Source organism: Chaetura pelagica, unplaced genomic scaffold, assembly GCF_000747805.2.
Source record: "Chaetura pelagica isolate M959 unplaced genomic scaffold, ChaPel_1.0 scaffold106, whole genome shotgun sequence".
Taxonomy (NCBI): domain Eukaryota; kingdom Metazoa; phylum Chordata; class Aves; order Apodiformes; family Apodidae; genus Chaetura; species Chaetura pelagica.
The window spans coordinates 2,568,228-2,592,087 of record NW_009954222.1 but is presented as its reverse complement, the minus strand read 5'-3'; the positions used below and the strand labels follow the sequence as shown (position 1 = coordinate 2,592,087).

The 23,860-nt window shown below is 35.5% G+C and overlaps 1 protein-coding gene across 1 annotated transcript in view; it reads left to right on the top strand.

The window, feature by feature from the left end:
• The window catches only part of DACH1 (dachshund family transcription factor 1), a 336,491-nt gene that overhangs the window by 107,129 nt on the left and 205,502 nt on the right, over positions 1–23,860 (top strand). Inside the window, exon 5 of the mRNA XM_010003510.1 lies at positions 10,697–10,734. Coding sequence (XP_010001812.1) covers positions 10,697–10,734 — 38 coding nt within the window. The remainder of the gene's footprint in view (positions 1–10,696; positions 10,735–23,860) is intronic.

Here is a 23,860-nt window from a genome sequence, read left to right as displayed (position 1 = left end):
CGGCCCTCATCGGCCGCCGCATTGTGCCGGGGAGACATGCTGCCATTTGCAGATATAATGGGAGAAATTAATGCAAATGAGTGAATGGAACGAAAGGTATTTTCATGCAGATCGGAGGGGCTCGCGCGGGCTGCTTGATAACAAGTCGCGGGGAGAAAAGGCCGACATTGTGAGGACTCATTTTTTCCCCATTTCTTCTCACTAGTGCCTCATAAGGGCCCTTTGTTCTCTAAGTAAACTCTTTCTAAACTATTGACATTGCTCATTTATGTGAATTTCAGATTTTTTTTTCTTTTCTTCTCCCCCCCCAACCCCCCCAAGTAGCCTTGGGTGATCTGGGAAAGCGTTAATTGCGAGAGGACAAGGAAGCTGGCTGAAACAAGAAACGCAATCATTAAGCGTAATGTTGCAGTTGTCCATGCCTCATTATAACATGCATACAAGGCAATAAAATGCGTGTTTCACAAACAAATCTTTTAACAAGTGTAGTTCAAGAGCCTCCAGCTGCCCAGATTTGCACCTATTTCTTTTTTCCCTTCCTGCAATCATCATTGCAAAGAAACTATACGATTTCTGAAGATGTATTTCTACAACAACAAACTTCGTGCATTCAGGAACAACTTCTCGTTGCTTTTTCATTTAAAAAAACAAAGAGGGGTTGGGGGGACGGGGGCTGCGGGTGTGGTGGTCTTTTCAGGTTTTCCAAAGAAACCTAGTTGCCCTGAAGAAAATCAACTCTCTGCAGTCCTTTCTGGAAACACATCCCGTATCTTTAGCTTTGTGCTTCATACGCAGAGTAGGCCTTTTAGATTGGGAGTCATTAAATCTGCGGTTTCCTCAAGCAAGTGCAACTTTTAAAGATGGAAACCACTGTTGCTAACTTCATGCGTTTGTTTCTTTCTGGAGTCTGTTTTAAAAAAAAAAAAAAAAAAAAAAAAGAAAAGAGGAAGAGTAGCTAAATAATCAGATGTAAAGGTCATCAAGTGTAAGTACAGCTTGGAACTGGTGAACTATCGGACCCGAGAAAAGCAGCCAGAAAGAAAAAAAATAAAAAATAAAAGGTAACAGATTCAGCATTGTCCAAAAGTTCCAGACCAGTGATTAATGTGTAAGATAATGGACTTGGGAAATGAGTAAACACTCCCGTGCTCCCTGCTTTGTGCTTGAATGAGTTGATGACAAGGGCAGAGCAAGGTGAGAATTTAAACAGGACTACAGGAAAAGACACAAAGACTCGCGACAGCAGCATGTGAGGGGGAGTTCGCCTCACTGCGGGGTAGGGAAGCCGGGCCGCGGGACGGAGCCCCCGAGATGGAGTAGTTGAAGGGGCTGAAACAAAAATTACGCACTAATCGGGTATAACTCTTGTTCTAAAACTTAAGCTAGAACTAGTCGTGATTTCTCTGAGTTATGCCCTTTGGTACTTTTCCCCCTTGGATTTACGTATTACTGAAGAACTCCTAAAGGATGTTTTCACTGAAGTTGTACGATGATACATTACTAGATATTTTGAGGGAAATTGTACTTGTAGTTTATATGCAGCTACGTGGTATCTCACGTGATGAACTCAGTCCTAAGTTCTTCTGTACTTTTCTGCAGAAATGCTGTTTTGCTAGTCTGACATGCAGATAACCTCCCTCTGTCCATGTAGGAATCACTAAAGGCACAAAGATGATTCACAACAAAACAATACTTAATAGCAGTCATGGTTTTCAACAAATCTTGGACATTTGTCTGAAATTGGGTTTATTGTGACTGGTGAAGGTGGAGTCTTCGGTATTACTTTTTTTTTTTTCCTGATACATTTTAGGTCTTCTCATTAATTTAAGTGATTTAGGATTTTTTGTAATGCATGTCTTCCTGTGTTCATGTTATTACCTGTTGGATTTTTTTTAGAGCTATAGCTACTTAAAAAGTTAGGTTTTTAATTAATTGGATTTTTTTTTTTTTTTCTTGGTGTTCTGTATTCTGTCAGATGATTATAGTTCAGGGCCTTTCAGAAATGTTGGTTAATTTTAGGAAAAAATGTTATATGAAATTTTGTGTAAGAATTTCAATAGTTTAGTTTTCACAAATGTGTCATCTATGTTTGCTCAGATCTGTTAAATCCTGACTTGTCATTAGAGCGCCACAAAGCCATAGTCATAGGCCTCGTTGTACTAGGGCTGTACAAAACCTCCATAGCTTGTAGTGTAAAAGGGTAAAATCCTGATTTATTAAAGTCGTTTTTCCTTTATAATGTTTGACACTATGTTCTTGCTGGTGTTGTAGAGGATTTGCAAGTCTTCCATGGAGTATCGCTTGTTTAGAAATGTCTGTGTGAACTTAGCATACGTACTGTGCTTAATCAGCATATACTGACTAGGGGAAAGTTCTTCTAATTTCTTGTAAAATAAGTTTTGTGGCATTTTGAACAGTATAGAACAAAAGAAAAAAAACCAGTAAGGTTCTGTTACAGCAGCTAAGGGTCCATAAAGCTACAAAACTAACGCAATTCATACTTAAGTGGTTAGGTATTTTCCTAAATGCAATGCAAAATTCTCAGCTCATAGTAGGAGTTTTGCAACTATGTGGATAAATAATGCCAGTCCAGATTTTTCACTCAGTTTCTTCAGTCTTTGAGCTGAATACATCTGAAACTGATCTCAGAATGGTTAAATGGAAAACGTGTGCTCACTGTTAACAGTTTCTAATTCTTTAGATGTTTATTCTGCTTTCTTTACATAATTATTCACTATCAGGAGTTTAACTTAGGAGTTGCACAAAGGATAGTTTTCTCTGTGATACTGTGCAACATACAACAGTTACCATGCCCCTTCCTCACTGTAGAGTATTCATTGAGTTAGATCTCAATTCACTAGTGTCTATTTATGGATATAATTTTTAGCAGTCTTGTCAAGGTCAGTGGACTTAGTTATACCTACATGTGTGTGTGTATGTATAAAGTACCAGCTTGTTTGATCGTCTTGCATTCTTTTCATCTTTTATGTGTCGGCCCCATCATCTTTCCTCTTCAGGATGAGAACTTTACTGTTTGAGCAGCACCCAGAATCTGGGCAACATGGCACTGTAGAACAGAAGGAGCAACTGTATCATTAGTGCTTCAGTCCCCACAAGGGTGTAGTTTCCTTGAAATATGTACAGATTCTCTATTGCAAATTAGGAAGATAGAATTTTAGGTAGCTTGGTAAATAGAATTGGTGGAAACTTTTATGCTTTCTTAGGGCCCGATTTCTTGGATTCTACAAGGAAAAGCACACATGGAAAAAGTCAGTGAGTGCCTTGAAACATGGTTATTGGCCCAAACACAATTTGGTCTGGCATAAAATAATCACACTTTCAATTAAAGTACGTTTACTCATTGGTATACTTTGGTGTTACATTCATATGTGGTTTCTACTTAATTGCTTTAAACATTCTACTGCTTTTTTGTCCTACATTTGATATCTATTTAAGGTTTGCACTTAGAGCATTAAAATGTTGTTTCTTCCCCCTTTAAGTACTGCTTACACAAAATACATATAGAGTATTTGGATGCCTAATTAATCGTCACCCCCTCATTTGTATGTCCAGAAGGTTAACGAAAGAAGGGACCAGCACTGTAAACAGGTAATCACTTTCATGTCATTCACTTATAGGTAAATTCTGTGCTTTGAATCAAATCAACAGAGACCAAAATGAAGCCCAAGAATTATTTTTGTTCTACTATGTTTATTTTGGTATGTGGATTATATTGTGATTCAAATCCTTTCCTGTGAAGCTCACTCGCAGGGACTTCTGTTAGGACCAAAATGAAGCCCAAGAATTATTTTTGTTTTACTATGTTTATTTTGGTATGTGATTATATTGTGATTCAAATCCTTTCCCGTGAAGCTCACTCGCAGGGACTTCTGTTACAGTTTGTATCCTTCTCTTCTGGAGACACAGCTGAAAGATTTGAGTCCTGAAACTCAAATTTTTGATTAATTCTGTGGTATGAACTATATACATAATGAATTAAAAAAAAAATAAATAAATTTGCATTACACGGTAACTTCAACTTGTGTTTCTGAGCTCTCTGTATCTTTTAAGCATGTTAACTTTGAAAAAAAAAGCCAAAGGGGGAAGAGGAAGATAAAGTGAGAAACATGTAAAATATCACAAAATCTGTAGGTAATCTTGAATGTAACAGAAGTTTAAAACAGTCTAATTTTTGAAGTTTATAGTTTATATTGCAACAGAGAACAATCAATTAAATTAAGGAATTAAAGACAGCTGTTGAAGAATTGAATTAATTCATTTGATAATTTTTGTTACCTTCCACATTCTCAGAGGTAAAAATAACTATATTATTTCACTTGTCCAACTATAGCCAATAGATTTTATAGAAGAGAGGCATCTATGGTGTTATCAGAGTGAAATAAAGGCAAATATTATTATTTAGACAGGAGACTTTTTTTTTTTTTTTTCCTATTAGTTTTCCTTGGAGATTACTGGGGATGATGGAAAGCAAACACATATTCTGATAATGTCGTATTGTATAGTTTCTTTCTGCTAGCCTTAAATATATTATTTTTACCAAGACATCATATTTGTTTTCTATTTTGAAAGCTACAGTAGTTGCTATAAAAAGGTTAAATTTGCAAGCACTTATCACACAGCAGTAACTGAGATCTCCCACTCATTTCCTATTTGAAGTACAGGGAAAAAAAACAACCTTGTGGTTGCTGTTGGCAAATGAAGACTTTTAAAACGGTACTCGCAGTAGCTTCAGTTAGAAGTGTTCCTATGTCTTCGTAGAAAAAGGGGAGAGAAGGGACACGCTGACTTGATAAGAAATGTTTGATTAATAGGTAAAATAATCTGTTCCTGAAGAAAGCTATTCCTGAAGGAACTGTGCAGCATACATAAATCCCTTTGCTTCTCTTGTCCCTAGATATGTTTGTCATTGTGTTTGTGGTACACATAGGTAGATTAATAGATACATACACAGAATCCTACGTACTTACTGCTTTAAGCTATTGCATGTTCAAAGAGATGCTGAAGCCATGATTAGTCTTTTTTTTGCATGTGCTAGTAGTGTGCAAACCTTTTAAAGGCATCTATGAGTTATTGCCTTGGTTCAGCATGAGTGCAGTAAGAAGAAATGTACCTCATCTGTAATACACTGTGTAGACTAATATCAGCTTCTTTTTTTCTTATATTGCAGTGAGATATTGATCTGGTAAAATGGTACCATATTGGAGCTGTCTGTTGTGGTATTCATCATGCTGTCACATCCCTAGTGCCTTGGAGTTATTGAAAAGCGGAATTGAGGGAGTTCTGTCATTGTGTGTTGCAATCCATTCATAAGAAAGTTCACTATAATGTCTGAAGTAGTATTCTCACTTATTTATTTATTTACCTCTAGTGAGAGCTGATTTACTTCTTTGGAGACACAAAACCCTCCCGTTTCAGTCACAGGGCCGGTAGTAGGCTTGGTTACCTCTTTTCAGGCATCTTTCTCTTGTATAACATTTGTTCTTTAGTCAAAGCTCACACCTGCTGCCTTTACTGATGCTGATGCATTTGGGTTCTGTCCTTTGGGAGTAATATATCTGAGAGCTGTGGCTTCCTTGCCCTTATGCTTTTATCTGATAGCTGTGAGAAGGTAAACGATGAACTTTTATATGTAGAAAGCTTTTAGTTTCTTCCCACACTAAAGTATAAGCTAATGTTAAAAGAGCTTTCAAAAATATATAAAGATACTGTCAATCTGCACTGAGTAGATTAAACAGTTTGAATGAATTATTTTTGTTTTTGAATCTGCCTGGCAACCTGATGATGAATTTAGAAGGATGTCATGTTTTCTTTAAGGCCGTGATGAAAGAGGGATTCATTTATACATACAAGCAACTATCTAACTATTTAACCCAACTAAAGTGAAGGCCTGCTTTGCACCTACAACCCCCTGGCTCCCATAGTTTATACAGATACTGTAAGTAATCACCCCAAATTTAAATTTAGTGTATAAGAGATTAGCAAAAGAGCAATTAAATTGTTATTTGTTGATTTTAAAAGTTACAAAGAGAATGAAGAAAAAGCATAGAAATTACAGGTTGGTTTTATCTTTCAAAGTGCAAAGGAGATCTTGTGGGGGATGTCTCCCTGGGGACTCATAACTCCAGTCTGCTATACTGGGAACTGAGAATGTTCATCAGTTTTCTGAATTGGTCTCCAAATTCTTCATAGCTACCCAAAACCTGTTCATTTTTTATATTCAAAGATTGTAAGAAAGAAAAAGTAGAATATCTTTGTCAGTGTTGCAGTTCCTTCAGCTATAAAATTATGTTTGTGTTACTGGAATTTAAGTAGTCATTGTTCTTTCATCTTTTAACAAGAATTTAGAGTGCATTTTGATTTTGGTGGAACGCTTACTATTATGGGTCTGTAATAGCCAAATGTGCAGTATTTTTAATACACAGCCACAGCATGCTCTACAGTTGCTCAGAAGGAGCCTTCTGTGCTGTTAGGATGTACGACATGAATGCATATTAAGATTTATCCATGTTCTGTGTAATATTCCTAAGAAGTCCGATAACTTGACAGAAGTTAATGGAAGGCATAGAATTCAAAACACATCGCTATTACTAATTTATTGACTCCTTTTTCCTGGTTAAAAAAATGGTTCTTCAGGCTTGCAAAGCAGAACAAAAACTTACCTTAAATGCCCACAAGGAAATGAAATTTAGTGCTGCAAGTACTCTCTTACAGCAGGTCAGCTATCTCTAGGTGCCACTTCAAAATAGGTGGATTTCATATATGGCTTTTTGATTTAAACAGCATCTGTGGGTGTAGAATTAGAATTGATTGAGCCCCTATGCACTCTTTCATTGCCTTCCCATTGAATGTGTGCAGGCTTTCTTTATATTCTCTTGAATTCTGTGCAGCCATCAGGGAGAGAAATGTTTACCTTTTGAATGCTTTTGTAGCACCTCTTTTAATCAGTATGACTTAGTAGTGTTTTCTTTTAAAAACTTTTTATTGGATAGTGCAACCTGTGTTGCTTCTCTGCCTCTTCCCTCTATTTCTTGCTGCTTCTTGTACCTTACTTAGAATATTTCTTGTGTACTACTCAGGGAAGTGCTGTAACAAGATCAGCTCTCTAGAAGACTCTTGTTTTGATCTGTTTTCTTGGGGCAGCACACAGTCAACATTTTTAGTCATTTCCATAGAGTTAAAGCATTTTTTGCTGCAGTGCATGGAAGATGTCTGCTTTATGCTGTATTTCAGAATATGGCTGGCAGATATAGCCATGCTAGTCTTCTCTTTGAACCACCCACGTCATCCAATATATCAAGCTGAGATTTTAAAACATTTATTTCAAGGTGCTACCTAACTGTCCTTGACTGTGTATCTCTATATAACTCTTACCCTGACATCTTCTGTAGTTTTAGTTTTCAAGAACTGTCTTCCAGAACCGTCTTCACACCTCTCCATGCCTACTAAATGCCTTTTCCTGGATGGCCTTCAAAGCCCGGTGTTGCTCCTGTGAAGTCTTATCTGCCCCCTGTGAGGGCATGTTTTTGGTTCCCCAGAAACACTCTCTTAATTTCAGTGGTCTGTGTGAAGGATTACTTATCTTTATAGGAAGGGGAGAACGGAATACTGGCCATGAGGAGAAGAAAGGACAGTTAAGCAGCAACTAGAAACTGATGAGGGAATTAAAAAGAGACTGAACTGTGGAAGGATGGACTGAGGGGAGCTTAGCATGATAAACGTCAAAGATAATGGAAAAGCCCCTCTCCCTCAAAATAAAAATAGTGAGGTTAATAAGACCTATGCTTTTCTATATTGCAGCCTTTTTGTGAACATCTTATTCTCTTCCCCCCCTCCCCTGCTTCATCTGTCATTGTCTTTTTATACGTATGCTCTCCGGATATGTGTTCATGTCTGTTTGGAAAACATCTAGCATACTGCAGAGTGTTATCACAGTGTAAAAAATAACTCCCAAGACAAGGTTCTATTGCTGTATTTATAGCTGATTTCAGGAGAAGGAGGATCAGGTTCATTCTTTATGGCTTTTTCACTATGCCTGTATATTGAAGACATTTGATTTACTTAACATATGGGCAAGCGAACTGTTTGGCATATTGGGAAAAATATGTGAAACTACTTTGAAATGTTGCAAATGTGTTTGGAGACCTTTGTGCCACAACGAGTGTTTCTGTTGTTACTCAATTACTCTGGTTTAGTTTTTTCTTTTCCTTTTAAGCACCAGATGATTACATTATATTTCAAATCTCACTAAATATTATTGTACATTTAGAAAATATTTCTGTACCTCTTTGAGTGATACCAATTCATATGTCTCTGTCTCATCTACCCATCTTCTGAGTTCTCTCTCTTATTCAGTGAAAATGTGCATGCCACAGTAATTAAATAATTTCCATGTCCTATAGAGTATTTAGATCAACAAGACCTTCACTTATTAGAAAGGGCAGAGTAGTAATGCTTTTGGCAAAGCCATTATTGTGGTATTGGTATTCACTAGAAAGGACAGAAATAGAACAACACTGTCCTCCATAAACAATTCCAGTTTGATCTGTGTACATGATAAAAATCGTGGCTTCTCAATGCATTTAGGTGCTGTCATAGCTGTTGTTGCCAAATAAGAATGCAGTGTGATGTTATTATAGTAAACAGCACTTAAGCACAGCTGGCAGAATTGATCAGGGCCACATTAGAGTGAACTTCAGCAGATGACTGACGCAGCAGAAACAATAACTGAATATGCAAACAGTTCTTGCAATGAATGCTCTGGGGATCAGGCACCATTATTTTTGACTTTGAACAGGGAAAAGGGGCAGATTTGTAACCTCCTTCCACACAAAAGGGTTCTGGGTATTCTGTAAACATCTGACTGCCATTTATAATAGTAGCTAGTTACAAAGCAAAACTCTGGACTCCCTTGACTATTTACATTTCATTAATTATTAAAGAAAAAACCATAAATATCAGATAAGTTTGTTTAATGTTTCACACAGGATTCTTTTTTTTTTTTTTTTTCTAGAAAAACCTTTTCTCAATTAATGTTAATCATCGAGGACTTCCTGTTTAAATTGCACAGAAATGCGTGTTTGCCTCAGTGAGGGCTTTTTTCCCCTTCTAATTATTGTAAGAGCTAATTATGTGACCACATATTGCTATTCTTTTATTGTAATAATTTAGATTAGTAAAAATAAACAGAGGATAAATAGTGTATGAACCTCATTCTTGCACAATGTAAATAAGAACTTCTCTTCATATCTTGGTAATTTGCACGCTGCACATTACCAAAATATTTAAAATCCATGTAAACAGCTATTCATGATTGTACTTTCACATTGTACAGTGTCATCTTTTGATTTATTTGACCATTAATGTAAAAACAAAAAACTCAACAATCCAAACCAAAACAACAGAAACCTTTTTTTCCTATCTTTTTAGCTGAGCTTGTCTACTCCATAATGATTTTTTTTTTTCCTTCAAACAATACGTGCTTTCAAAATGAACATGGTTAAAATAGAGGGAAACAGAAGGTAGAGGACAAGAAAGAAATAAAACAAGGCTGTTTTAAATGAATACTTGACTCTGCCTTATGCAAAGCCTTTTGAAATATTTAAAGTTTCTTACTGGCTCTCTTAGAGGAATGTGGGTAGAAGCTGTGCTGAGGATTTCATTCAAGTGTTGTGTGATGTGGACAAGTCTATTGATGGAGACTGCTGAGTCCAACTTTATAGCCTGGTGGCATCAAATTTTGTTCTGAGAGGCTGCAAGAGACTGCCATCGGTTTGTCATTGCCAAAATTAGACTAAGACACATTCTGGAGCCTCAGAGAATGCCTGTGAAGCTCTCGTAACAGTCATTAAGTTATCCTGTTTACTTACTAACATCTTATTATAGCAAGGTCCCTCTTGGAACCACCCCCCTACCCTTCTCTATTCTGGGAGCAGAAATAAGTGACTTCCAAAATACATACATGTAATGTTTTCTATTAATTTTACTTAAATATTTTATTTTATTCTAGTCGTTCGACTTTTACAAAATAGTCATAGGGACTCACTGAGAAACTTGAGCTTCTTTTATAATTTCTCATGTCAGAGATGGGATTCACTATAAATCACACAAAGATTGCCCCAGAATAATTACGCACAACTTTATGGTCATTTTCTGGGTTTCTCCTACCAAAACTAGTTTCAGCCATTCCCCCAAAAGCAGTTTTACACATACAATATTCTTTTAAATAATGAGAAAACATTTGAGCTAGCCTCCCAACTGTTGTTGCATTTCACAACATTTTTTTTCCTAGTGCTTGGTTATTGAAAGGCGAGGGGCATAAACATGAGTTATAAACTTATAGAAATGGTTACATGGTACTGTGGTGTGATAAAACAATTCAAGCCTCCTGTCTAGGTGCACACAAAGAAGCCGTGCCCCATCCCTCTGATATCACTAAAGACTAAGCTTTAGCATGGATGTCTTCCAGGCCTGTGGCCAGCTCATAGACCAAGGAACAATGATCTCTCCAGAGTTAGTTGCATATCCATCCAATTTGAAGCAGGAGAGACTAGGAAGGCAGCAAGAATGTTTTAAGATTTCAGATTACTTTTTTTTGAGGTGTATGGGATGGTAAAAATCCTGAATAGAGCCAGCCAGTCTAATGGAAATGACTGCAGTAGGTCTACAGACTTGCTAGGACTGTGATCCACTATATAGTTTATGTAAGAACTGCATGTCTTGCAAAGTTATGTGAAAACAGAGTAATGAATCAAAAAGTTTCAATCCAGATTGAAAGGGAGGAAGAAAAAGTGCTTCAGAAAATGTCTGGTTAGAGTGTGCATCTGCCTTTTGCTCCTGATACGAAGTATTATCCTGAATTTTTCTCACCAGGCTCATGAACACTGAAATGGAATTATTTTTTTTTTTAATGAACATTCATCATATAGGTGCCTCCAAGTTGTTTGCTCAGGGCTATTATAATCTAGACACATGCAGTTATTTGGGAAAAGGTGTCTTGTGGACTGCTTTGTAATGCTATAGTGTGTCTAAAGTTTCTGTAGTATAATTTTTTCAGCATATGAGGTTACATATTAAATTACTTAATCAATACTAAAATTAGTCTTTCGGTAAGTGGTGTGTGACCATGCTCACACACACACAAGTTTATATATGTATTTATGTATACATACTTTTATCACTCGCTGTGTACAAGAAACATGTTCTTTCCACATTGAAGAAGCCCTTCAGTTGTGAAATCCTGGATACTAACCTGTTTTCCCATGCATACAATTGGTGTCAGCATATTGGAACCAAATGGCCAGTTCTGGGCATTTTGAAAAAAAAAGTTTCACATATGAGTATCAGTCTTTATTCTCAGCTGACTAGTAGTCTTCTGCTAACCTGCTGTATTCACTGCCTCTTAGTTTGTCAAGAATTATGGACTGCTTCACCACCTGAAATTTAAGTCCTAATTTACTGGAAATGCCCAGAATTGTGCACTTACACTTGCAGTAGCAGACATGGGTTCAAACTGGTGGTGGTATGGACATCCCAGTTACCAGCAGTAGCAGTGGACTGATGAACTTCAGAGCTACTGCAAGTCTGTTGGTCTTATGACTGCTTAATCACCAGAGAGGTTTTCCCTTTGTCTGACGACTGTGAGTGCTGCCAGTCCTATAAAGTTGACAGAAACATGATTTTTTTTGTATTTAAGGGAGGTGGAGAATGCCCAAATTTTCTATGGTTTGGGTTCCTTTCAAAAATCTCAACTGACTGCTTTTTTGCTTTCCACTGACATTTGTCAATACCTTCCACTGACATTTCATATAGAGAAACCCAAGCTGATCTATCCTGGCAAAAGGTAATTTATTACGACTGGACCAGGACATTGATTTGTCCTTAATGTAAAGCCAGGAAGCAATGCATTTTCCTGGTTTAACTTGCATGTTTTGTTTCTCACTAAAAGGGTCCAGTGCTCATGTTACAAGTGCAACATTGGTATCATTTGCTTTTTTTGGCAGGTCCTGTAATGACAGCTGACAGTTGGAAGCTTAACTGAGTAAAAGTACTAATCTCTTCAGTAGTTCAAGTTCCCATAAATATTAAGTTAGTCAATTTTGTCTGCCTTTCCTTCATTATTGGATCTATGATCAAATTAAAGTAATAAAATCCATGTCCATTATGCTATTTTGTGGTCTAATTTTGATTGCCAGTATAGATACAACTCACATAGACAGGCATTTATGAAAGTCATAGTGAAATACTTGCTTTGTTTTTCTGAAAATGTGTTTCTTTTATTTTTTCCCCCACTTTTGGATGGCTGTATTTTAGAAAAAAACCCCAACATATTTTTTTTTTTAGTAATTATGCCAATCTTGATGTCAATGAAGGGAACAGTTGCCTGAGGCTGCAACAGAAAAAAAAGAATTGAATGAGTGTATTGTTATGATCAATGAAAATAGCTATCACTGATCTGGTGATATGATAGATGGTCAGTGATCAGCTGCGCTAACATCTCCCATTTTAAAAAATCCTGTGTGATACATGAATGGATACAACTTTTTAGTGAAATGTATCCCTTTTTTTTTTTTTTTTTTTTCCAAAAAAATCTTATTTCTGTAATTAACTGTATGGATAAAGCTCTTTATTGCATTTTTCTTTTGTTTTGTTTTTACTTGTTTTGTGTTTGGTTTGGTTTTTGTTTAGGTTTTTTTTGTGTTAATGGAAAGAAGCACTGCACATGAATTTGATCCAGTTCTACTTTCCTTTACCCCCCTCAAATATTAATGATGACAGGGTTACTACCCATACAATTCTGGAAGTTCAATGGCAGATGTTTTAGACCAGTTTTATTACACCAGTGGAAAGGCTGTCTTGAAAAAATGCAGGTATTTTAGAAATATGTATGTGACTTTTTTTTTTTTTCCCTGTCATGCACCATTTTTAAGCAGTTTTTGCAAGGTGTTAGTGTGTATGTCATACTGGAACACAATGATTCTGAAACTAAATACTGCAACATTCAATCATTTCAGAAATGCATTTTTAGATAATAGAATATGACAGCTGGTGTTATGGTCTCTTTTGTCAGTCTCAGAAGTACCTGGATGTATCAAGAAATGGTGTTTTTTTGTTTTGTTTTTTTTTAGTTTCAACAGAGATCAATAATAAGGTACTTCAGTTCCCATTAAAAAGTAAGCACTTAACATCTATTTTTAATTTTTGTGCACATTATTATTCTATATACATGTTAGACTGTTTTAATATATTGTTATGCGAGTGAATAGAAAGCACATTTCTATGTGAGACAATCATAAAGACTGTTTTTTTCTGTCAGCTTTTGATGGAGGAAATTCCCCGTTTATATAGGCCAAAGCATCAGGCTTAAATTTGGTTCCATTGTATGTATCATCATATGATTTTTTGATATCTCGATTGAAAATTCTGGTCGTGGTTTTAGAATAGGCTGTGCTACTACATTCAAATTTTATTTGGAAAAAAAAGTAAAAGAAGAGTTGTTTGTTTAACAGTGTTCATTTGAAGATGTAGGGAGTACATATAGCTGGGTGAGAGTTTCTGCTTACAAATGTTAATAACCCTTTAACTCATTCATTAAATTAGCAGATGGTAATACAAATTTAAATATGGCATAGTACAGATTAACCTTGTGCAACCTAAATCTAGAAACATGCATGCCTAGTAAACTTTGTAAAACTGCTTCCTTGTGTCCTTAGAGTGCCTCATGCACTCACAGAGAAAACTTCTCTGAATAAAAAAGCCAATACTTCTGTTGAGTGGAAATCAAACATTTTGGGAGTGGACAACCAAGTTTTTACCATCCTATCTTCCATTGTCATTTTATAGAAGGAAAGACAGAGATTTATCTAATCCATTGCCCTTTCTGCAGTGTTTATCAGTAGAGACTGTTTAGGATACAGATACTTTAAGGTTTGAACACACGATGTACAAGCAGTGATTTACAAGTTTCCAAGATACAAATTGTATCTTGACTCTCTTTCTTAGCTGGATTTAAATGCTCTAATCTCTTTCTGAGCTAAATTAGAGTTTGACTGTCAGAGCATAAGTGTTCCTGAAAACAATATTCCCTTAGTTTGTTCAAAGCCTGCTACCTGATATTTCTAATAGGTACACTTCAGTTCTTGTGAAGATTCTGAAAGAGTAAGATAGTCCTCTTGTAATCCTTTCCACTTTACTCATGATTTTATGACCTCTTGCCTGTTGTCATTCAGACATCTCTGAAACCTGGCTGCTGTTTTTTGCATCTTTTGTAGTCCCATCACATTGCTTTTAAGGTGGGATACTCAGAATAGCATAAAGCAGATGTGTAGTCTTGTTACCTGCTTTGTTTACACAATAAATGCCACAATATTGGTCTGACAGCTCTGTTTCTCAATGAAATGGGTTATGGAGGGTTTTTTTTTCATACAAACCCCAATTTTTTTTTCCCAATGTACTTTCCAAAGTAAACATGCAAACATGAACTAAGTGCACAGTGAATCATTTGTCCCCCAGGGCTGAACAGAAACACCCCAAATATACTTTTTGTTACTATAGTTTACTGTACTGATTTGGTTTTATGATTGGGTTTGGGAAAGTAGGATTTGTTGATACTGCCAAGATGAGATGTCCAGATGAGAGAAACCTGTCAGTATAGAGTCCGCAAGACTCAAAGGACAGTTCTTGTCTCAGCACAAAGTGTAAGTATCACTATACAAATATATATCCAATTGCAGCTGCACAGAAGCAAGCAGTGAACATGCCCCTGGGGAAAAAAAACAACTTTCCTGTACCATGGAAAAGTTTCCCAATTTCTGCTCCGTAAATGTCAGAGTGTTGGAGGGAAGCAAATTACTGGAAAAGCTGAAGTAGTAAATAAAAGTAGGTTGGTAACCACAACAATTTAAGCTATTTAGTTTCCTAGGATAATCAGAGTCTGTGCAGTCTGTTGGAGATTTCCTGTTGATTGAAGAAGCTGCCCATCTTATTTTAAAGTGGTGGCACTAGGTTTAGTTCCATCTGTCTCTCAGTTGTTTTACTTTCTTTTTAAAGTATTCTGAAATTCTTCCCTCAGTCCTAGGTCAAACTGTGGCAATTTGAAATAAACTTATAATTTAAAAAAGTTAGTTGCCTCTGTTCAATAGTCAGAAGCAATTGTAGCTGGAGTCCTCAAGAACTGAGGAAATATGTAAGAAAATTGAAAAGGCCACAGCAGTTCCAGAAATTGAAAATAATTAAAAAATATCTAATGTTAAAGCCCAAATCAGCTAAGCTCTGATGCATGTGCACAACTCTATGCACATTCTTAAATCCGGTGGGACCTCAGCATATGGCCAAGTGATTTGCTAAATTGGGACCTAATTAAGGACAATTGTAAAAGTAGCTGCTATTTAAGCAATTACGGAATCTTCAGTTAGATTTTGACTGGAAGTCTGAAGCTCACAGCAAAGTCTTCTAAAATAAACATTGAAGCTGCATCTTTTTTATTTAAAACAATAAGTGAGTAAACCAGAACACAGTATTAATAGTTCAGCATTGCTCACTATAATTTGCAATATCCTATACTTCTAAAAGATTTTTTTTTTTTGCTTTAAAAAGTTAATACCTAGAATAAAATTTTCTACTAGCAAAATGCAAAAAAGGTCAGGGAGAAAAATGACTGATGTATACTTTTTGGATCGCTGATACAAAGCTGTGATTCCTTAAACTGTTGACATTTTAAAGGTTTAATACCTTACAGTTCTATGAAGTATTTACAGTGTGATGTTGTCACATACCTTTCAAATATACATTTACAAAACTATGTTAGAATTTAAGCAAAAATTCAACTTTGTAGCATGATATGACTGAAAGAAGTAGTGCTTTGTAACTTGTAGGCTAGAAATTATTTAGAATCAAGGAGCTGTAAGGCTGATATTTCTTATGATAGCTATTTAAAATTTTAGTTCTCAGAATACTTTGGTATCCAAACTTTTTTTTCAAGTAAAGCATTTTCAATAGATTTCTCTCATATTCTGGAGTTTTTGAAGCAATTACATATTGTGAAGAGCAGATGGAAGTAAAGCTTTTTTCTGCCTATCATAATGGGTGATATTAAATTAAGGTATAATATCTGGACTGCTTGTCTCAGTTTTGCAGCACTGGAAATAAGCCTCACAATTGGTACATCCCATTAGTTGCTCTTCTTTCTACATGTTTTCTAAAAATGTCTTTTACTTGAACTACTATGTCTTCTAACTTAAGAAATTATTCACAGTCCATTTTGGTAAGCATAGCTTTAAACCTGAATGGGTAGCATCTAGGTAAATAATTTAAAAAGAAATGCTGATGTATGGTGTTCTTTTTGAGGCCTTATTTTTTGCTTCCTCAGTACAACTTAATCAGGGTTAACTTGTACCAAACCTAACAACTAGATGTATCACTCATGGGACCTTTCCGGGTGCTTCCTTAATATACCATACTCTGGGAACTCTGCAGCATAGCTGTTCCTCAACAAATAGATTTTTTGATCAATCTATAGGTTAATCTATAGTTCATTCTAATATTTTTTTCTGTGCATGGCCACAGGGTTGATAGTTTCGTGAGAGCTGGCAGAGAACTGATTGAAATCAGTAGTTGAACTGCTTCATGACTGACTTGGAGCAGCTTGCAGTTTTCTTCTGTGTCTGAATCTTCCCTTATAAATTTATCAGACCTTTTCTGCAGTTGTAAAAGAGAGGAATTATGTTCCACCTCAGCCTTTGCTTTTGCAGTACTAGAAAAGTCAAACCCTTTCAGCCTTGTCTTAGAAGCCTTTGTGTAATCATGGTTGCAGTCCTTCTCTAGACCAGTTTCTCAGTGAATCTATCTTTTCTGAAGATGGTTAGCTAAGGTTATATAGGCAAAAATACCGCACTTATGCCTCATATGTCAGCCATAGTTTCTGATTCACCAGAAATATATCGCCTGGTGTGTTCAAGAGTGGTATTTGTCTGTTTTGTCACTATGTCACATTGGTGGTTCATAATCATCCAGGGATCTGCTAATAAACCCAGATCTTTCTTCGCCTTGGTTATTCCCAACCTTGAGTTCTTAGCTTACAGCAGCTACTATTATTTATGGTCCCTGAGTGAGTGACCTTGCAGTTTGCTCCATTAAAATTAATCATCTTTCCTCAAGACCATCCAGTTCTTTAAATATGTTGCTCGGTCCTCTTCCAACTTTTTTTCATCAGCATGTGTGGTGGATATTAGTTAAATTATTCAACAAGGCTGATCCAATAACTTATTCCTGAGCAACTCTGCTATTCCTTACTCTCCACTCTGACATTTTCTCTTTCCAGGAAAATGATACTTTTCATTCTTTCTTTACTTACATTTAAAGTTAATATATTAATATTTTACTGCTGAATACATATATTTTCCATACTTTCTAGAATGCAAATGACCTTTCAGATTTGACAGCATAGGAAGGAATAATTTTTTTAAACTAAGATAATTTTGAAAAAAACATCACTGTTTTGTCACCTTTGTTGGATGCAGTCAGTTTATCAACAATGGCTGTGATTTTTACATTATAAGCATACTTCTATGCAGATATAATATTCAGTTAAGTTATACAGCATGCTTACTCATTAGTACTTGCTAAGAGATGATTCCACTACTTGCAAAACAGAAACGTTGATGAATGTCAGCATTTGTTAAGATACTAGGAAAGATTACAAAGCTTTATGTCTTTTGTAGGCAGGCAAGACTAGTCATTGCTAGAAGGAACCTGGCCTAGCATGTTGGCTAATAAAGAATGGATCTGCTTAAAAAAGGTGAAGGGCTGGATGCACATTAGTGGGACTTCAAATTGGAAGTCAAGAGGATTCATGACATGCCATAATTAATAGACACTCTCTAGTTCTCTTTGTCTTCAAGACAGCCTTAGGATGTACAGTGGCTGGAGATCTAGCTGAACTACGCTTTTTTTTTTTTGGTGTGGGAAATATGCTGTGAAAATAATAGTTTTGTTTACTGGGAGGGTTTTTTTAAAATTAATTTGGTTTTGTATTGTGTATTTTTGCAGAGAGTACAATTTAAGTACTGCAATGACCTTCTGTCCTTAAGAATGTCTCATTCTTTATCTTGTTTTATGTTTTGTAGATGTTTTTTGTTGGTTCAAAAATAAACCAAGTTTTGCCAAATGGAATTTTATTTGTTTACTGGAATCTGTAAAACCAGAAAGTTAATTTAGAGGAACATTTGGTGAACTAACTCAACCCTGAAATTTCTGCAGTTTTGTTAGCTGGAAGCTCTACATATGATGTTTTAAGACACTTCAAAACTTGACACTAGCTTCCCTCTTTCAAGTGCTCCTAAAAAACATTTATTTTTTTCCTGTGTTTTGTCTGAGAGATTTTACAAAATTATTTTAAGTTTTTTAGGCCTGTAAACAAGTTCTAAGTTGTGATAGTCCCATGTTACAAGCTGCTTTGTGGTTGTTATTGTATGTGTGCAGCAACTGCCTGGTTTATTTCTTAATCTCATTACTTTGCAAGTTACTAAGTTAAAAATACACTCTGAATTATGATAATTTATGAAAAATAAGAAAATATATGAAAATTATCTGTATTTTCAGATAATTCTCTTATAATATGGCCCCAAATAATTATATGTTAAAAAACTTATTTTCTGTATCACATTTCATGACTGAAAGTCAAAACACATGAAATAAAGAAAAAAAAAAATCTCAAGAGAAAAGAAGAGTGCATGTCTACAACTGTGCATAACTGATCATGTCTGACAGAAGCATAGATGATGTTAAACTTCCCAAGAGTGGAATATACTGACAGAGATGTGTGAAAAATAGAAGTGTCTGCCTTATTTTCTCTGAGTGAGATGTGAAGATACACCAGGCTTTTGAGATGAAGGTTACATATTTTCTTAGCATGCAAGTGATTCAAAGAGATGCAGATAATTTAAAATGTACTGATAAACTTGCTTACCTTTTTATCATATTCTCTGTATGCTTCATTGAACTCTCCTGGAGCTATTTATACTCATTGTGTATAAATTGATATTGTTGCCCTTCTGAAAAGCTAGAGGTTGATTTAAAAAAAAAAAAAAAAAAAAAAAAAAGTTAAATTCACTTTAATTTAACATGCAGCAGTTTTTTTCCCCATCACCTCCATTTAACTTGGAACAGATTCAAAGCTGGTTTAAAGCAAATACATAATGGAATGATATTTACTCCAGGAACTTTGCCACCTCAGAAAAAGACTTAGTAATTTGTAAGATTGAGAGGCTACTCTGTGCAAAGCAAAGCAGCTCAGAGTACAGATTTCACCACTTTAGACTCCCTCTTGACTTTAGGCTAAAGTACAATCAGCGAATTCAATTTTTAGAGAGCCAGGGTGAGACTGAACTTGCTTAATCTCTGTAGTGTACAGTGTGAATGTCTATATCGGAGCTCGTCATCTAGGCTCTGCATATATTCAGCAGAGAGAAATTTTACAGAGCAGTTCAAATAATCCTCCAGCACAGAAAATAAGTCAAGTGAATTGTGACATAGAAGTGCTTATTTCTCAACATGGATTACAAAAAGATCATAAAGTGACAAACTCAAATGGCAACATCTGCATTTAAAGTCTCTACACATAGGGAAGATAAGAGGTCTTTTTAGTGACCTATCTGTGAATAAACTGGATGCTATATGCTTATTAAAAGGCTTGTGAATTTTCTGTATGTTGACAATGCAAAGTCAGACTTTTAAATTGTATTTGAAGCCTTATCCATGTTAAATATTATCTGTGTATTCTAAACCACTATCAAAATATCTAATCTTCACTTTGAAAAACAAAAACTTTTTCTAAAGCATTTGGAAGATTTTTATGTGTCAGTGGTTCCACTGGTTGATACTTTTCTGGCATATTTTGATCTTAAGCAGTTTTTATTGCTATGTATCTTCTTCTGGCTCTTGAACACAAAACTTGTTCCTTATTTCATTACCTGAAATTGCAGTAGTTTTTTTCTTTCATTTGTAATAATTCATTTAGAAAAGAATTATCTTAAGGCCAGTTGTTTTTGCAAAATTATTAGTATTTCAGTAGGTAACTGGAGTTTTTGTTTCATAGTAGATTATCTTAGACAAAGAGCAGAAGTTTTACATGAGCTCTATTGATGAAATTTCTGTAATCAGTGAAATATATATACTTTCTTTTTACCAAGGGGCTCACTACAGCTTTCAAATGCTCTCTAGGCTTGTGGCAGCAATACCACTTCAGGAGAGACCTGAGGGTCAAAATCCCATTAGTTGTAAAAATAACTTAAATGACCAATGAAGGTAAAAATTGTATGTTTAAGCATAGAAATGGCTATATGCTCTCTTTATAAGCACTGCTAGGAGAAAGAAAGGCTATCATTTGTAATTGAAGAATGTAGCTTGAAAATGATTAGCACCTTAGGTTGCCTCAGTCAGAGATGAACAGTCCTTAAAGTCTCAGACAGTGTGACCACTGATGCTTCCCTTCAAGTAAATCTATTTTGTTTCCAAGACATAGTCTTCATTCCTGTTCTTGCAAGTGTTCTTCTTTTCTCATGAAGAATTAGAGTTTGACCCTTCTTACTCCCTCCTAATGCTATATGAATTAATGAAAAACACAGTGTAAGTACAGCACCAAGTGCCTGAAAAAAAAAGAAAAAAAAAACCAAAACAAAAAAAGGGAAACCAAAAAAGAAAAAGATAGGATGTGCTTTTCTTGAATGTGCTTTTGATAAGTTCTGCTCAGTTGTTTCCTTTGGCTGAAGTCATTCATCTGTTGTGTGTCACTGCCTCTGAGTGTGTATCTGTAGCATGAATCTCTACTACGATACTGTCTGTCCTGCTGTGGATAATGGTATTTTGACTGTTTCTGCAACTGTAGATACTGAGCAAATTACAAATTCCTCTTTAAGTTACATTAGTATTTTAAAGTATAGAAGTATACTGTACACTGTATACTTTACTAAAGTATAGACCTTTCTAACCATTAGCATTAGTGGTTCTGAAAGTTGTTTGACTTAACAGAGACAAGTTTAAAACTGTGAGTGAAAAATATTTGAGAGAGTAAAGGCAGTAGTGGAAAGTCTGTAGATCCGTGACTTTGAGGGGGATGCGTAGATGAACAAAAGAATTCAAGGTGGTGAATGGAGAATCTCTGTACTCATTTTTAAAGCATCTTTTTCACAATGTTATGGTCAAGATACTACGTTTATGAAATTGCTTTCCTTGTGCAGTGTAGTTGTGCTGTCTTTGAAGTCCCAACAGGGACTTCAGTTTAATAACCATGCTGTAGATTTTGTTCAATTTGTTGTAACTGAGTTCATTCAGATATTTGGGACTGTTGCTTTCGGTGGTATGCTCAGTTCTGACTCATGCATATGGACTTCAGAGGTTTAAATAGCTTATATGTCTGTATTTGTAGAACATTTTTGTATGTCAAGAGGATACAGTTTAATGCTCTTGGGGAGTTTTTGGGCCCCTTGTGTTTCTTACTATCTTTGCTTGTTCGGATTACTCTGAAGATAGGCACTTTCTGCTTCAGTGTGGCAATTGTTGACATTCAATAGGTAGGCATGATGAAACTTCAGTGCTATATAGTGTACTACGCTGGAGCATCAGCTGACAGGTTTTCTCTGCAGATGATGTATATCATCGTATCCTCATACATAATTTTAAAATATATGGAATTGTCTTTAATACCCCAAAGGTAACTTGAATGAATAATACCTGCCATGTTTGGAAATGACAATTACAATTATTGCTCTAAGCTTCTTGTGCCTCATATGAGTCACAGTAACCAAAGTTTTTCCACAATCTGTTTAACTGCTGTGGTTTTAGGAAGAGAGAGAAAGGAGGTCATTTGTCTTTTCAAGACTGTTTTGGATATTTCCAGGAACACTACTTAAAGCTTGTTATTTTAGCAGCAATGGTAATCATGTAACATGCTTCCACAAGTGCTTATCCTATCGTGTTGCCTAAATGCGCAGACAGGGCAACTGCATGTGCCCATGTGTTGTAAAGTGACATGCAGCAGCATTTGTTTGATTTCCAGTGTAATACATACTTGCCATTTCTTCAGCTGTGGATAAGGTCTTAGGTGAGTTTAATTAATGCTTGACAGGAAAAAAGAAGCTTTTTTTGAACAAAGTCTGATTTTACTAATTGTGACATGAATTGATAGTTCATTCAATGTATTACTAATAGATTTAGTGTGAATCAGTTGGGATTTAGTTTCAGTACGTTAATATATGAGTAGCTGCATAGTAGTTGCAACATATTTGGACATTAGATGTTACTCTTTAAAGAATCAATTACAATGTAGTTTTCTTATGCTTTGAAAAACGTACCCATCCCAAACACAGTTTTATATATTAGCAAACTGCCTTTATCCCAAATACCCCACTTGCCTTAAGTTCCAAGATCAGAATTTCCTTTTTATGTATATTGACATAAACTGTAAAGGAGATAGTTCATTTATCTACTAAAAAATAATCTTTCACTACTGCTGTCTCCTTTATTTTTTTAAGTCTCCTCACCATTTTCAGTGAAACTCTAATTTTATAAGTAATAAGTGATATTGAGTGGATCTTGTTGACAATATATAATGAAGAATTAGTTAATTTGTAGTATGATTTCCTGTTTAATTTCAATTTAGTTAAAGCTTCAGCAGTGTAAGGACAGCAAAAATGCCTGTGAAGAGAGACAAGAGAAGATGGCTGAGATGGAGGTGCCTGTGATTTAGCTCTTCCCTGAAGTATGTTAAAAAAATAGTCATTCTTCTGATGCAAGATGCATCCAGTCAGCCTTGGGGTCTTTAAGGTACAAAGGGAGTTTAAGGCTGTATTTTTTCTTTTTTTCCACCATGAATTTAGCATAATAATTTAGTTTTTATTTTTTTGCAATCTAGTACTTGGAAAACATGGAGTCTTGAATTATTCTAAATTATGGTTTTTTTTGCAGCTGACTATGGTAGCATGGAAGAGTAATTGAGAAATACAGATGAAATCACTGTTCTAATGAGATGTATATTTCTAGGTATTTTAATTTCATGTGAGTGTATGGAGATTCATTCGACTGGTATTTTTAATTTTAGTTAAGATGGTCACTCTGTGAATAATTATTTCATATGGACTGTAATTCAGCCTGTGTCAATTGTTTGCTTCAAAAGGGAAACAGGATTATATAATCCCTGAAGAAGTTTCTAGCTTTGTATGTCTGTTTTTGAAAATTTGAGGATTGGATTAGCTTTATGTGTAAATTATAAGAGATATAAATAGCCAAACAATTTGTGGCATTGATAACCAAGCAGTCAAATCTGTTTCTTAATTTCCAGCTCTTTAGTTAGAGTTTGTAGAGTTTTTGCAAGGAAATGGTGTTTTGGTGAGGTTACGGGAACTCCCATGAAATGCACTTTCAATCTTAACTTGTTTTAATAAAGATTTTATCTGAAAATTTCATAGGTGTTTGAACCAGCTCCAGCATTTAAATCTGCCTGGCATGGGATTGGCATCCACAGGAGGGGTTTTGTGCTTCAGCAGGTATTATCAGACCAGAACTTTTGTCTTGCTTCATGAGCTAATGAAAAGGAAGGAAGAAGGTGGTGTATCTACACAGATTTTAAAATAATTAACAGGAATGGAGAAAGAGAAAGCTTTTTTAAAAATTTTTATTATTTTTTTATATTAGTGTCAAGGTGTCTACATATTCTAGGTCTATTATCTTTGTGTGTAACATGAAAAGATGATCTGTTCTTCTTTGTTGCTCTATCTGGATGGTTCAAGAGGAATAATTTCTTCTTTTCCACATACTTAATTATATGTTTACCCTCCCCAGTCTCTTTCCC